The following is a 16,463-nucleotide window of genomic DNA, read 5'->3' on the forward strand; positions in this document are numbered from 1 at the left end:
GGTTCTGAGGTTGCAGGTTATGTCTTAGAGTGAGTTTATCTCAGGCCTTGATGTCAAGACTTGCAAGTAGGTGACTGATGGCATTCCTCTCTAGACATTGGCATCTAAGACACTCAAGGCTCAGTTTTGGTCTAACTCTGGTTCATGGCATGGTTTGTGCATGAATTTCAACTTTGATGCCCCCGATTTTCTATTGTTTTCACTAGATGGTAAGCTTCCTGTGGGCAGGCCCGAGTTCCACTCTGTCTGCATTCCAAGTGTCCAGCACCATTCCTGGTACTCAGTAAGTAAATAGACTGTGTAAATGTCAGATCTTGCAACTTCTGCATCTCTGTGAGGTATTTAAGTGTTATTTGAAACAGGGATAATATGCAGACACCCACATATTCACACCAATAATTAAACAATACACTTGGTAAATATTCCCATTTGATTATAATCAAAGTTTTCCAAAATCATAGCCAAAGCAGGCTGAGGTGATTGGGCTTCTGGCTGTGTTGTTTGCCTTACCACGAGTTTCATATTAATGATCATGGAGCAATATCCAAATGGCTTTATGGGAATGTTTTAGTTCATTCTGGGATTGAACTTCTCACTGGGGTTGAATTTCTCAAAACAGACACTGGCAAGAGCTTTAAGGATTCTGGAATGGATCTATGGCTTAGGAGGTGGTTCAAATCCCCACCATCTCTTTTAGCATCTTTTGTCTGTGAGCAAGGAGCAGGGTGTGTGGTTCGGAGTCACGTTACGACTTGTCAAATAGGAAAGTCACGGCCAAACGGGTGGCATCTAGGTGGTAACTGGAAAATTCTGCCAGGAAACCGACCCTCTTCAGTGTCCAGCTGTGACACTGAGTTCTACAGACTGTTCAGTGAGCAGGTTTCTGAGGTTTCCAAGGGTTCACTCTAGACCCGGCAGGGCTGCTGATTGTGTAAGGCTCATTTCTTTGAGTTCAGGACCAAGTTCTGGGTCACAACACCGAGGATCTCAAGGGAGGCATTTACTGCCAAGGTATATGCAGGGTCCCACTGGCCTTCAGAGTAGGGGTGGTGGATTCGTTTTACTGACCCCCTGAGTCCTCCCAGGACACTTACCATTTCTGTCAATGGCAAAAGGCACATCTGTGGTGACAATTTCGTAGTTGCAAATCTGGCTGTACTGGGGGGAGCAGTCCTCGTCGATGGCCTCCACCTGCAGGATGCTGTCATAGATCTTGCCCTCCGTCACGATGGCCTTGTAGGCTGGCTCTTTGAAGGTGGGAGCAAACTCATTGACATCCTTCACCTGGATGTGAACCACGGCCCTGGACCGCACATTGGAAAAAAGGGGCTGGTGGTCAAAAGGAATCACTCCATCCTCCCATCCTTCCCTGAGGCCCCCACTCAGCCGAAGACCAAGTGAGTAGAGAAACACAAGCCACTCAGGGCCTGGTCCTCTGTCCTCCCTCCTGCGGGGGACCCTCTATCTGTGTTCACCTTGCTGCTCTGTGTGCATCCACCCCTGACACTCCTCCCTGTTCTTTGTCCTTCCCTGTCACCCAACAGCAGCCAGCGGGTTTCCGCTTCCTCTTCCCCCCTTTCCCTGGTCCAGGCAGTACCGCTGGACCTCTCTTACTCTGAGCCAAATTCCACAAGGGCAGGAACAGAGGCAGCCCACAAGGAAGAGATATCATGGCAGAGAGGACCCTGCTCTGCAGAAACCCGGAGGAAAGCCCTTCCCACCTTGGGGAAGCCTTCCTGGAAGAAGTGACTCTGAACTCCATGCTGAAGGCGGCCTCCATGGGCGGGCCTCCAGTGGAGGAGAGCAGGTGGAGTATTCCTGGACCAGGAAGCAGGGCTGGGGAGCTGCAGGGCAGGTGAGCAGGCAGGGACCCCTGGTGTGGCAGAGTGTATCTAAAGAGTGAATGGAGGCCGGGGACCGAGGGGACCGGGTGCCACTCACTTGTGAGACTTCTTCCAGGCTGTCTCCCGGGGCCCGGCCCCGCAGTCGTAGGCCTGGATGATGAAGGTGTACTCCTTCTGCAGCTCACAGTCGATGGGACTCTTGGCTCGGAGCCGGCCCTCTCCCGACGTCTTGTTGAGCACCACGGCCTCAAAGGGCAGCTCCTGGCCGTGGATCTTGAATGCACAGATCTCCCCTGCAGGGGCAGGCAAGACAGGGAGTGGGCATCCTGGGAATTGCCAGACTGCAGACAGAGCCTCTATTGGACCAGATTCACAAACTCAAAATAGCCGCGCCATTTACTCCCCACACAGGATCCTCAACCAGAATTATTGGTCTCCAGAGATCCAGACTCACATGTTCAATTCAGGGAGAGGAAAATGAGAATGTTTCATGCAAGGAAACGTCGTCTGTCAGGTGTATCCTGATAGAATTGGAAAAAAAAAGTGGGTCATTGTGCTGGGGAGCTGCTGATTCCCCAGTTTTCCCAGCAGACTTCCTATCTGCCCTTAGTCCTGTCTGGGATTAAGGACCTTGCCTACAATCAAAAGACAAACTGGCACAGAGGAGAGGAGTAAAACACCACAGCTTTTCTCACTCTTTTGTCCCATGACAACACCCTCCATACGTGAAAGTCTGGTGTCTGAACCAGAAGCAGCAGCAGCAGGGTGTGACGCTTATTAGAAAGACAGAATTCGGACACCCCTGGGATCCCAGTGACTTAGGAGGCCGAGGCAGGAGGATTGCAAGTGTGAGGCCAGCCTCAGCAACTTAGCAAGGTCTTAAGCAACTTAGTGAGACCCCGTCTCAAAATAAAAATTAAAAGGGATGGGGATGTGACTCAGTGGTTAAGCCTCCTGGGTTCAATTAAAAAAAAAAAAATTACAGAATCCTGAGTCCCACCCAGACATGAGCTAGAATCTGCATTTTAATTGGATCCTCAGGATCCATTTGCTTGCTGAACTCTGAGCAGCATGTTCACATGCTGTAGTCAAACTCCCCGCTCCCTGCCCTCCACTATGTGTCTCTACCCGCCTCTTCCTGGTGGAGACAGGGGAGCTACTTGGAAGGGTATTTTCTCTCTTGAAACAGTGGGGGTGCGTCTATGTGAGTTCAAGATTCCCTGTGGAGCCTGGAGAGCTAACTTCTTAAAGAGCTAGACATGTTGTGAAATTAATGCATTTCGCCCCTTCGGCTGCGTTAATGTGTATCGTAACTGTTTCTCTACATTAAAACTCTAAGGCCACGAGGATATCTCTTTTTTTCTCCATTGGTGGTTATTTATTCCTTGAACCCCAACGAGCAAGCAAGCTCTGTAGTTAATGCCTTGCAATATGCTGAATATTCGAGACACATCCTTCTCCAGTGCTGAGAGCGCTGATGTGCAGATATAAGTGTGTGTGTGTGTGTGTGTGTGTGTGTGTGTGTGAGAGAGAGAGAGAGAGAGAGAGAGAGAGAGAGAGAGAGAGAGAGAAAGAGCATTCCTAGAGCAAAGAAGTATGTGAGCATTATATGGTCATATGGGCAGGAAAGAGGATACTGGGGAGTAACACAGGCCCGGAGCTGAGGGTCTGGATTCCTATTCCACACTCACCACTTACTAACCGACAGGCCTAAATCAGATTATATTGCTTCTCTGGGTCTCATCTGGCTCCTCTGTACAGTGGTCCAGGAGATGGTATTGGGACGAGGGATCTGCTCTTGAGATACCTTGGTCGGACATTGCCCCAGCCACACTTCCTGGATGAGAGGGAAGAAAGGAAGTGCCCAGGATGGGCCTAGGAGGCCCCCTCTCAGGGTGACGCAGGCACCTGCTTGCCTCAGCCTCGTCCAGGCCTGCCCAGCTGTTCATAAGAGCTGGCCCTGCGACAAGGGGTAACCCGGTCGCTTGCCTGCTTTGGCCACTGAGCTTTGTACTGCCATCCAGGTAATCTCATCTGACTTTCATAACAAACCTGCCAGGCAGGTGTTCTACACAAACTTATACAAATTAGGAGGAGGAAGAGACTCAGGGAGGTTAATTACTGGCTCAAGGTCACAGAGCTAAGGTGTGGCTGACTCCTAAGTCTCTGTGCTTTCTATTCCACCACACATATCCAAACAGCCCCATAACTTCTAAGGGGACCCCTGCGGGACTTTCAAGGAACATTCTGCATTCCACTTTAAGTCTTGCTCAGGAAAGAAATGCCCTGTTTTACATACAGGAGGCATGCCCTGATCTCTAACTAACAACATTTTCTAACATGCTCAATCAATACCAATCTTACCTTTAGGCTTTTTTATTATTATTATTTCTTCAACCTTCAATTTCATTATGAATACCTATTATTACTACCTTGCCTCCTGGTCATTTATCAAATATAGTTGTAGAATATTGGACAAGACAGACAGATTGTGGACCAGGTTCTTGCAAGAGCACTGGTTCCATTAGCTACCATTGCTCAGGAGCACTGGGTGTCTCTGTGCTGCCCATTTGGACGAGGCTAGTTCTGCAGTCTTCAGGGCAGAATAGGTTTCATCTGATCTCGAGTTTAATTTCTGCTCTGAGTTTGCTGGAGTTGAATGGATGAACCTCTAAAGTTCATTTATACCAAGATGGATGTCAATGTGAGAATGTTACCAATATACCCCGACTTGTTCTAGGGCATTCTCTGGAATGCCCAGCCAGCACCATGATTATAAGTCTAATCAGACCATTTCTCTTTGAAGAGCCAAGTTAAACCAAAAATAGATGAGAATAATTTTCTGTTGAAAACATCTGATCACAACCAAAGTAGTTCTCAAGACTCAGCAATCCTTAACAAGAGAAAGGAGAAGAGGGAGAGAAAGGAGAAAGAGGAGATGGAAAAGGAGATCCACTGAAGGACAAAATAAACTTCAGGGCCCCAAACTTCCATTTAGCTTAGCTCAATGAAATCCAATAGAACCAACTCCCCGCTCCCCCTGGAGGTAACCAAGTCCCCGGCACTCCACTTGGCCTGGAGACACACGCACAAATGACACGAGTACCTTAAAATATTCTCAAGCATTTCCTACCTACAGACAGGCAGGCAAGGCAATGTAGTAGTCACTTAGCTGTCACCAGCTCAGACTCAGGTAAGGTTTCCCCCTTTAGAACAAAACCTGGAAGTCAAGTTACCCTCATTTATTCTACCTCTTCATCTGACCCTTGTGCTCCTTTGGCTGAAGCTTTCACTTGTGAAGTCGTTCATTCATTCACTTAATGTCATGGTTTGGATCTGGATTGTCCCCCAGGACTCATGTGCTGAAGGCTCGGTGCCCAATGCAGCAACATCCAGAGGTGGGCTCTGGGGACGTGCTTGGATCTCAAGGGCTCTGAGCTCATCAGTGGATGAGCCCAGTAATTGCTGACTGGACTCCTGGGAGGAGCAGAAACAGCAGGGGGAGCACGGTGGGAGGCAGGGTACCATCTCTGCTCCCTTCCCTCGCTTTCCCCGTCTCTCTCTGGGACCCGGCTGCCACAAGCCGACAGCTCTTTCCCTCCACACCCTTTGCCTCCACTCAAGCCCACAGCCATGGAGCCAGCCGACCATGGACTGAAACCTCGGAAGCCCTGAGCCAGAATAAATCTTTCCTCCTCTTAAGTTGTTTTCCTCAGGTATTTGTCACAGTGACAAAAACTACTAACACACCTAATAAATATTTATTCGGAACCATGTGCCGGGCGTCTGTGAAGCAGTGGTGAATAAAACCAGAGGAGCCTGGCCGGGAGCTTGTCCAGCAACCCAGCAGGACAGGGGAACAGGCAGCGCAGCTGCCACCTACCTACAGGGACGCGGTGGCTGTGACCCGTGCATTAAAGAGAGCGGTGTGCTGTTTGGAGCGCTGGCCTGGTCCGCGGGGCAGGGTGAGCTTGCTGAAGGACATGGGGGTCTGACTGAGACATCGGAAGAGGAAGTGGGAGGCACTTAGGAACCTCCAGGGGCAAGGAATTCTGCAGGAGTCCAAGAGACTGCTGGGTCCAATGTGGCAGGAGCAGAAGCCCCAAGGGCAGGGCCAGCTTCATGGGTTTGTGACCTGAGAGCCACACAAGAGCCACAGGCTCAAAAGGGTCCTGAGCTAGCTTTCAATCTCTGATGCCTGTCTTGAAATTCTCCATAATTTTATCTTTTTTTGTACCAGGGATTGAACCCAGAGGTGCTTAACTACTGAGCCACATCCCCAGCCCTTTTTAAAAAATATATTTTATTTAGAGACAGGGTCTCTCTGAGTTGCTTAGGGCCTCACTAAGTTGCTGGAGCTGGTTTTGAACTTGCAGTCCTCCTGCCTCAGCCTCCCTAGCTGCTGCACCTGACCACACCTGACCATAACTTTACCTTTGACCTTGTGTTTGCGAATGAAGTCTTAGGGGACAATGGTTCATGCCAGGAGAAGAGATGGGCGGCGCCAACGCCCACTGTGTCCTGCTTCGCACTTTTACACAGCACTCAGGATGCCCCGGGAGCACAGAATGGACCATGACCCTCAGGACTCAGAGCAAGAGCAGGTGAGCATGTTCCGTCTTTGAGCGGAAAGTGGGCACCCCCCCCCCATGCTGTGCTCTCCCTTTGAACCGGAGTTGTTTGGCAGGTGAGAAGATGGCCGTGAGGTGGTGTTAAGAGAGCAGGATTGCCAGGGAACCCTGTGGGATCCTTGCCGATAAGACAGTGGGAGATGCTTTTCTTTCCCACAAGCCTCACCAGTGAGCCAGAGGCAGAACGTGCTGGTGGAAGGTGCACGTTCCAAGAAGTGAAATAGAAACTGCTAAGTCTGTTTGGTGCAGGCTTTATGTGGATATGAATTAAATATATATGCATATGTGAACTACAAAATGCAAATTCTACGATTCTGGTGATTCTACACACCAGTTCAATGCTTCCATTTGTATTTAAAACTGGAATTGCAAAATTTCAAGATAAATAGTAAAATGCAGACAAATACTTTAAACTTTTAATTTTTCTTTACTTAGAACTACACTTCATCGAAAATTTAAAATATCGCAACAAGTCGAAAGAGAGAGAGAGAAATAGGTGGAAGTTCGTTCCTGGGTGGAGTCCTAGGAAGAGGGATGCTTAAAACCATAATTCTCTGCATCCCGGTCTCCCACCTGGCTGCTCTGATCCTTTGTGAGCCCTCACTGGAATTGGTTATCACTGATAAAGAACTTCAGTGGGAAGGCGATGTACTTAGAGCCAGAAAAATCAGACCAGTTTCCAGATAAAAATATCGCTATCAGAATCTTGCTCTCCAGCAAGCTTTCTTGGGTGGGGGTGTGTGTGCTGGAGGAACGTGCATGTGATCAGTGCCTCAGCTGGCAAGGGGCTGACGGGGAAAGAGGCTCCTGGTCCTCTGGGTGCCACCTTGGACCTGGCGTGGCCTACGGAGGCTGAACCTGGCCTCACCAAGATTCTGGGGGACATGTCTGAGTTCATTCTAGTGTGTTATGTTTCTATCCTTGAATATTCTTAAAGAACAGATTGTGTCCCTCATTTTCTAGATGAGGAAACTGAGTCTCAGGAAGATGAAGTGGGTCATCCAAGGTGACTCGGACAGTAAGGAACTATCTTCAAAGGCTGAAGCCATATCCTTGGCATTTAAATCTTTGTTCTTTAACGCCACTTTAGCACTGGGTCGCTGTGAGGTTGCCGGACAGTAGTTCTCAAAGTGCAATCTGTGGACACCTGGCATTCCCAAGACCCTTCCTGGTGGAGGGCTGTCCACAAAGTCAAAATGATCATGATATTAATACTAAGATGCTATTTGACTTGTTCACTCTGCATCAAAAGCGTGAAGTTCTTTTGGTGCAAACACCTGCCTTGGGCCACACTTTCAGATTTGAGGAAAGAGGTGGGTCTCGGGAAGTCTTCTCCTCCAGGTTGGAGAGGTCCCTCCAGATCAGCATCTGCTCTGGGCCGCACACTCTGCCCTCCCTAGCACGTGCGTGACGGACAGTCAACACTGACGGCACCCCTGGAGGGCTGGGCAGAGCGAGGGTTTCGGGCAAGCTGTACGGTTCTACATAGAATCGTCTGTCGTCACTTTAAGTATCCCCAAATGAGAAAGGACAAATGCTGATCACATCCAACGGTAATCATGCTCAGAATATCAAATGAGGTTTGCACCGAGAAATAAATCTACACTCAGAAAAACTGACTAAGCCCTCCCACTTCAGATTGAACTTAAAATCTTCAGAAGCAGAAAACTACAAGGAAAGCTTTGCTAGATTGCCACTTCTGCAGATGATCAGAGGTCTGGGTGTCGGGGAGGTTCTGGGACTGGTCTGGCATCGAGTCCTATCTCGGCTTTTCTCAGCTGTATGACCTTGGGTGGCTCCCAAGTTCCTTTCTATTACAACTGGGGACACTGACCATGTTTAATCCAGAAAGTGCCCTAAGGCTACAATGACACACTTAATGCAGAAGTGCTTTGGGAAGTAGAAAGGTCTCTGGGCCTTTATTATTACAATTATGATACATGCTGCCTTCTGGCCTGCAAAGCCAGATGCTTATTGTCACCTTGCTGCCATTCCCATTAGAAGTCAAAGGGGGTTGGGGATGGAGGTCACCATCTAGCACTATTTCTATACTGAAAATTTAGTTAGATAAAACATTCTTTAATTTTAAAAGTCATTTTCCTGAAGCCCTGTGCTGAGATCAAATTCCCTCTCTTTTGGGAAGATTAACCCAGCACAGTGACATGTTTCTGAACAAAAGACAAGGCACTTTTCCTTCTTTGGCAATGTTTGTTGAATGAATAAATGATATAACAACTGATATAAATGCTGAGAGATGTGGAGAGGTCCCTGTGGCTCAGCTCATCATAACTAGGTCAAGCAGAGCCAGAGCAGGTGTTGAGGGGTCATTTGATCTGCTTAGTGCATGGTGGCTCTGGAATTGAGGGATTCAGGTGCAAAAGCATAGAGCAGTCATGTGCGCAGCAAATCTTCCTGGACATAAAGAATGTAGTAAGAAGAAAACGAATAATACTATTAGTTTAGAGTAATTGTGGAGATTCACTTTTATTGAGTGTCTACACTGAGCCAGGCACTCAGGGCTACACTGGGAACAATCCCATCTCCTTATGCACTGACCCGCCTGGCTAGTGAGCGGAGACTCAGATGAAGCAGAAACCAGCTCTGTCTTTGCAGACAGGAGGCGGATGAGCATGTATTAAGTGCACCGATGCACTGCGGAGTCTGGAGCAGGTGTCTTTTCTGCATGTTGGGAGAACACAAGGACAGGTCAGTCGCTCCCCGCAAATACTTCCAGGGTCAGTTGCTTGCTGACCACATAGAGCCACCACAGAGGACCCTGGAGGTTGCAGGAAGAAAGGAGTCTCAGCCCCAACAGCTCTGCTGAGACAAAGCTGCGTGAACCCTGTCCTGTGTGTCTGTGATGGCATTTCAGTGTTTCTCTTCCGAGATTCCGCAGGTGGTGCTGCTCAGAGCCCAGAGTCAGGTAAACCTGGACTCAGGCTCACTCTCCACCTGCCATCTTTGTAACCCTGAAAAAGAACATCTCCAGACCTTCATTTCCCCTTCTGTTTAATGGGAACAAAATTGCCTTTCCTTGGTGTAACCGCATTATTATCAGAACAGGATTTTTTATTTTATTTTTTAACTGGGAGTTTACTACGGCAGGAGTTGGGTTCTGTGATTCGTGCAGAGCTAGCCAACTGAATTCTCACAGAAGTTTAATGAGAAAGACAGCAGAAAGCAGCAATAGACCAGACCAGACGGGCACTTCTAGTCCACCCTTGTGTCTGTACCCATTGATTGATCCCTGGGCTCCCGATGCCTGCCTGGTTGGTCCTGAGGAGCCCACAAGTCTTGTCAGCTGCCATGAAATGCAAGGAGGAGGGAGGAGCAAGAGAACCACACTGACAAGGACAGTGGCTGAGTTTGTAATGGCTGCAATTCAAATATTTGCTGAAAGAATGCTTGAAACCCTAAGTACCTCAGAAGTCACAGTCCTAAAGCCAGTTACAGGTTGGGATAAATGACTTTCTCACTGTCAGGCAAGAGCAGGGGCCTGTCATGTAGGGAAGAGAAGCTCATCTTGGCGCACCGCTGTGGGGAGACGGGTAAGCCAGGGTCATCACCTGGGATGAATCTTAACTAACTCTACCTGTCCTTCCGGAAGGTGATGCATGGCGAAACACCTTTGCAGAAAGGTCCCCTACTCATTTGATGACCCTTCATTGCTGGTGAATTTCTTCACCTACAAAATTTTCTTAAGCATCTGCCTCCTACAGGACAGGGTAGGGGTGATCTTAGCAAGTGCTGAGGTTCCCAGAAGCCTAGGCTGAGTCACAGGTGGGTTTGAGGAACAGAAGCATACATAGGGCCAAATAAATAAAGACAGTGAGGTTAATGTGCCCAAGCCTTACCAAGGTACTGGGGTGACTATCACAGCCTCCTGGGTCAACCAGAGGAAGATTTGGGATTCAAACAGAATTGGTGAGAATCAGTCTGGAAGAGAAGTCTTTGGATTCTCTTCCTGTCCACTTATCCTGTGTCCAAACCTGGGTCTGATGTAGGACTACAAGGTCAAACCAGCGAATAATGACCTTGAGGCCTTGTTTGTCTCCACCTAATCAAAAAAAAAAAAAAAAAAAAAAATGTCCTCTCCTTTTTATCAGTGGCTCACTCATCCTTAGTGTCTCCAGGACTCAGCTTGGGAAGTCTTCCTACAAAAGACACTAGCTGAGGCTCTGGGTCTGCACTCTGTCCTGCAGAGGCCCTGGCCCGTAGGGCAGCTCTCCAACCCTGGACATGTGCCCAGCTGACCAAGGAGCCAGCCCTTCCATTGTATTTAATTTTTATACTTATTGATTTAAATTTAAGAACAGATACTCAATTCATCTACTGGAAAACTTTCAAGTATGTTTGCACGTGTCAGTCAGTTATAAACAACAGGAAATCTAAATACGGATCAAGCATTTCTGATGAAAATTTTGTGTCCAAGTTGAGGTGTTCTGTAAGTGTAAAATGCACAACAGATTTGAAAGGCTTTTAAAATGAAGAATAGAATTTTTTCATGAATTATTTTTTAATTTGATAACATGTTGAAATGATAATGTTGGGTATTTTGGGTTAAGTAACACATCTTACTAAAATCAATTTCACCTGTTTATTTTTACTTTTATAATGTGGCTACTAGAAAACATACAATTATGTACGTGGCTTGAAAGATGTTTCTGTTGGACTGAGCTGCTTTACACAATTGATGGCACATGTCGTTCAAGGCTAATTTTCCCACAGAATAAATGAAAAGCAGAAAAGATGCATTCTACAATAGCTATAGAATTATTCTGCTTTTTTTGTTGAATTTTACTTTCCTGGCATAAATTGCTAATATTTAGAATATTGCTCCCTCTTAAAAATGACAGCCCATTTGACCTGCTCCAGATGGAGAAGTCACATTTAACTCCATTTTCCAAACTGCGTGCTGTCGGGCCCCAGATTAGCATGGCTTCTTAATGATTGCTGGGACCGTATTGTTATAGGACATGAAAATATTTTTTAAAATGTAATAACATTGAATATTAAAATAATAGCTTATTGGTCACTTGTTGAAATGAGTTGTGTATATGTGCTGAGAAGTGGCTTTGATGATCAGCTCAGCCGAAATCTTTCTGCAATGGAATTCTAGCAACAGAATTCACCCAGTCACCAGAATTGAAACTGGGTAATTCTTGATAAAGAAAATTTTCAGACTCTAAAATAGATTTAGCACGATCATATTAGGTTTATTGTAATGATAAAACAATAATTCTATCAAATAAGTACATATTACATATCAAGTCATTCCATTAGTATTCTGGTTGCACTATTTCTAACAAGAATGATTGACAGTCACACAAAATACGTACTGTGCATGTTTGAATGAAATGGGGGTGGGGGCTAGAGACAAGCAGAGGGTTCTGGGGAGTTCTGTCTCTGATCTAGGTGAGTGAATTCCAAACACGCCACCCTCTCACAGGAACACCAGAAACCTGGAAAAGTACCCACCTGCCCCACAAAATGTCTAAGGGCTCTGGAGAGTGATTAAAAACAGGCAGATTTGGGAGAGAAGACAAAACCTGCAGGAAGTTCCTAGCTGGGGTGAGTTTTCTGATTCGGGTCTTTGTCCTGAGCGCAGCTGCAGCTTTGGGGTGCAGGGGGTCAAACCTTGGATAGGAAACCTGTGGTCCTGGAGGAGGGCAAATGCACTTCCGGGTCACTGGAGTGTCAGAGGGGACTCTCAGAGAGGAGGAGCCTCTGAGAAGGGACGGCCTACACTCTGAGTCTAAACCCCACCACACTCTGCCAGTGGGGACAGATGGCAGGTCCTGGAACTGGAGTGGGAACTGGCACCCATGGTGGGAGGGGAAAGCTGGCAGTGTGAATAGAGTCGAGTTCATGGTCTGTTGGAAGAAAGTGCCAACACTTTTTGAAGGACTGTAACAAAGCTGTCTCAACCTCATATTCAACATGTCCAGGATACAGTCCCAACTTCCTTGGCATATGAAGAGCCCCCGAAATAGAAAAGAGCCCCCTTATTAAGAAAAAAGAAAACAGAAGCCAACCTGGAGAAAACTCAGGTTTTTGAATTCTCAAATGAGCATGTTAAAGAAATTATTTGTATGCTCAAACCATATACAGCAAAAATGAGAGAGTTCAAGGGAGAAATGGAGAGTCCCACAATCACAACAGGAGAATTCTGAGATCTCTCTTTCAGTAACTAATCAAGCACGATAAAAAACAAATTCACGAAGTCACTGATAATCTGAACCCCACTCTCCTTCCACATTGTCCTGATAATGTGTCCTGGAGAAGGCCGCCTTCAACGGCAGGACACCCCCAACCCTAGGTCTTGTTCATACGGACCACATGCTGTGCTGGGCCCTGACCACAGTGGAAATAAACCAGGAATCAGCATTTAACGAGAGATCTAGAGAAACCCAGATATTTGGAAATTAAATAATACACGTCTCAATACATGGATGGAAGAAAAATCGGAAGGGAAATTACAAAATAATGGAACTGAAGATAACAAATGCCACCCGTAGACATTTGAGAATGCAGTTAAACCTGTGCTTTCAAGAAATAGATAGCTTTAAAAGTAGGTTATGGAGAATGAACAATCTAAAATCAAGAAGTTAGAAAAAGAGCAAAGTAGGCCCAAAGTAAGTAGGTCTAAAACAACAAACAACTAATTTTGTATTTAAATCCTATGAAAGAATTTGAATGTTATATAAATATAACACTTGAGAGGTCAGTAGCTAAGCAGACACACAGCATTTCACACAACTACATGTTTCGTTAGTGAATTCTATCATATAACCGAATGGGAAAAAACACCAATCACATGGGATTTGCTTTCAGAAAATAGAGAGAAAGGGAATGATTCTTAAAAAATTCTTTCTAAGCTGGGGGTGGTGGCACACACTTATATTCCCAGTGGCTCAGGAGGCTGAGGCAGGAGGATCTTAAGTTCAAAGACAGCCTCAGCAACTTAGTGAGGACCTACGTAACTCAGTGAGACCCTGTATCTAAACAAAATATTTTTAAGAAGTGCTGGGGATGTCGCTCAGTGGTTAAGCACAGCTGGGTTCAATCCCTGGTACCAAAAAAAAAAAAAGATTTTTTTTTCCCCTAGGAAGTTAGCATTACCCTAATAGCAAAACTGACCAGATTTTAGAAGCAAAGACAGTTAGAGACCGGTGTGTGAATGTAGGTGCAAGCATCCTCAACAATATATCTTAGCAACTTTCATCCAATTCTACAAAAAGGATCGTGGCTTAGTAGGATTTAAGTCAGGAAGCAAGATTCAGTCAAAATAATCCACCGTATTCATAGGATACAGGAGAAAAATAAAAATCCGTTGGAGAGATGCCAAAAAGAATTTGGCAAAATTCAACATCCATGCATAATAAAAACTTCTAATAAACTGGCAATGGAAGGGAGCTTGTTCTAACAGATCAAAGACATACAAGAAAAAGGTATAGTTTGCTTCTTCCTAACAGTGAAATATTAAATCTTTCCTTCCTAAGATCAGGACAGGACGGGATGCCTGTTCTAACCACTTAATAGTTCTTGAATACTTATTAGGGACCAGCAACTATACCAATGACTTTAGAGCAAACCTTTGTATGAGTACCAAGTTTTCTTCCATCATACGGATGAAGAAACAAAACACAGAGAGGTTAAGAAACTTGCCCTATGTCACAAAGTAATCATAAGCCACAATCTGAACAGATCTCCTTCCACTTGAGAGTCTACCTCCTAATCCCGAGTGTCTTTTCAGCAGCAGTAGAATGATAATTACTACAGGATTGTAGAAGCAGTTAGAAGTCTGTGTCTGTTTTTTTCTTCACATTTCCCTCCCACAAGCCCAGAGGCAAAAAAAAAATAACCACAGCTGCTTGTTCCCCAGGGTCTGAGCAGAGGCAGGCTAAATAGGGCGTGGTCCCCAGGAGGAGCCAGAGAGTTTGGGCTCCGATTTACACCCCTCCATCAAAGGCGCCAAGTTCCCCATCAATGGAAATATTCAAATTACAATGGTATTTTGCTACTAAAAGTGAGCCTAATTTGCTCATTTTCATTATTTAGAGGCAGTTAATTAAAAACCCAGTGGATATTTGCTTTCTGCCTTCACAACACCAGTGATTCCTTGCTGCCGCCATTTCACAGCATTATGGCTTTATGACTTGATGCTGCCGTGGTGGTTTCTGATGGTCACGTGGCCCATTACTTTAATTTCAAGCAAGACATGAACCATGGTAAGATTTCAGCTGTTGCAGGAGAGTGGCAAAGAGCAGGCCTGGGCTGGATTGCAAGGTGGGGGGGACCCAGCCCCTCCCAAGGGAGGCTGTGCATTTAGTGTTTGGCTGGCCACAACAGGAAAGCCGAGTCTAGGCTCACTCAGCCTTTGCATTTTTTCCCAATGATGGAGAAGGAAGGAGGATGCTAAAAAAATGACCCATGTCAACTGCGATGTTTCTCAGAGGGAAGGGCTTATTTTTTAAGCCGTGCAAATTTTGCAATTTACTCTATAAAAATGTCTAAATATTTTTAGCATGAAATTTCTCTTGCATCTTTGAATGGAAAACATGCTAAGAGAATGTGTCATGGTTTATCTGGCACCTCTGAAACGTGCTTGATGAGGGTCACTTCAGGCAGAGAAAAGCCCTCTCCTGGAATTGCTGATTGAAAGCTAAACATCAGGAAGCCAATTGGCCATAAGTGAGCAAGGTTTTTCATTTGCAAATTAAGAGAAAACAAAAACCAGCATGAGAAGCCAGCATTTGCAGCTTAACTGCAGTAAGCATCGGTGGGAACAGAAAGTCTTGCGAGCTACCCAGGTGGTAACCAGTTCTTACAATCCTCTGTAGATTTTGTTTCCAAAAAACATGAGCCATTCCACCTTCTCCTGCTTGGGTAGCGGAGAATTCACCTTTATATCTACCAGGAGAACTCCTACGCAGACTTCAAAACCCAGTCTAAGCACGACCACCCCCCGAGTAGCCTGCACCAGCTTCTCCAGCTGACTTGGGGCCGCCTCCTCAGTGCTCGCCAAGCCCCGCATCTCTTGTCCCTCCTGGGCATTTCTTCCTGCAATGCCAATGTGTCCACAGGTGGTATTTCCTCCTAGAGTTCCCTGAGGCAAGGCTGGACTTGCTCCTCTCTTTGGCCTCCCCGCCTCCCTCCAGGCCTGACTTCAGGGAGGCCCTTAGGGAACGTTCAGTGGGTGTTGGAGAAACTGAGTCTCAGTGAAGTCAGAGGAAGCCTCCCACAGCGATTAGGACAGGTGTCACAAGGACCGGCTCCAAACTCACTGACTCTGTGACGGGGGCCGGAGGATGTGCCTTAGCCCTCCAGCCGGCCCTCCTCCTCCACGGGCGGGATCCTAGCAGATGCGACCCCGCTGGCCCGAAGTTTAAAAGGAACCAGACAAAGCGGCGAAGCACTCTGTGAAAGGCCAGTCTGGGGACGGCCAGGCCCTCGGTGGAGGCTGAGGCTCATCTTCTGGTTTTGACCCCACAGGACAGGAGTTGCCGCAGAGCCGGCTCCCACCCCGCTGTGCCCTGGACAGAGCCCCACGTCCTCTCCTCTGCCGCTGGCCAAGCATCGGCCTCTGTGACCAGCCTCATGGGCCCCAGCCCCAGACGGCCTCATGCAACCAGCTGTCTCTGGGGGTCCCCAGGCCCCGGGGCCCCTCTCATGTGTGACACCGCCCCTGAGCACGGGCTGCTGGCTTGCTTCTTCCTCCCTGGGTTCATGGACGGTCTCTGAGCACACTCCACAGTCTCCCCTCCGCTGCAGGGCCTAGTGCCCCTTGGCAGGGGCTCCAACGAGGCGCAGGGCCATGGAAGCAGTGCCCCCGGGCACTCCAGCTTTGACTCACCTGTTTTTCCGGCTCTGCAGCCGGCTCTCTGCACCCGGCTGCCTCTTCCGCCAGCGGAGCCCCTGATACCCAGGAACAGCTGTGGGGACGGAGGCCATTTCCTCTGCCTGACAAGCCTCACCCATCATCCAC

General features: G+C 47.2%; 1 protein-coding gene across 1 annotated transcript in view; it reads right to left on the minus strand.

Annotated features, from left to right (window-relative positions):
- Positions 1-16,463, minus strand: part of Clstn2 (calsyntenin 2) — a 559,342-nt gene that overhangs the window by 123,518 nt on the left and 419,361 nt on the right. The window contains exons 3-4 of the mRNA XM_047565351.1: positions 1,942-2,137; positions 1,095-1,303 (exon numbers count right to left, since the gene is read on the minus strand). Coding sequence (XP_047421307.1) covers positions 1,095-1,303; positions 1,942-2,137 — 405 coding nt within the window. The remainder of the gene's footprint in view (positions 1-1,094; positions 1,304-1,941; positions 2,138-16,463) is intronic.

This window comes from Sciurus carolinensis, chromosome 9, assembly GCF_902686445.1.
Source record: "Sciurus carolinensis chromosome 9, mSciCar1.2, whole genome shotgun sequence".
NCBI classification, from domain to species: Eukaryota; Metazoa; Chordata; class Mammalia; order Rodentia; family Sciuridae; genus Sciurus; species Sciurus carolinensis.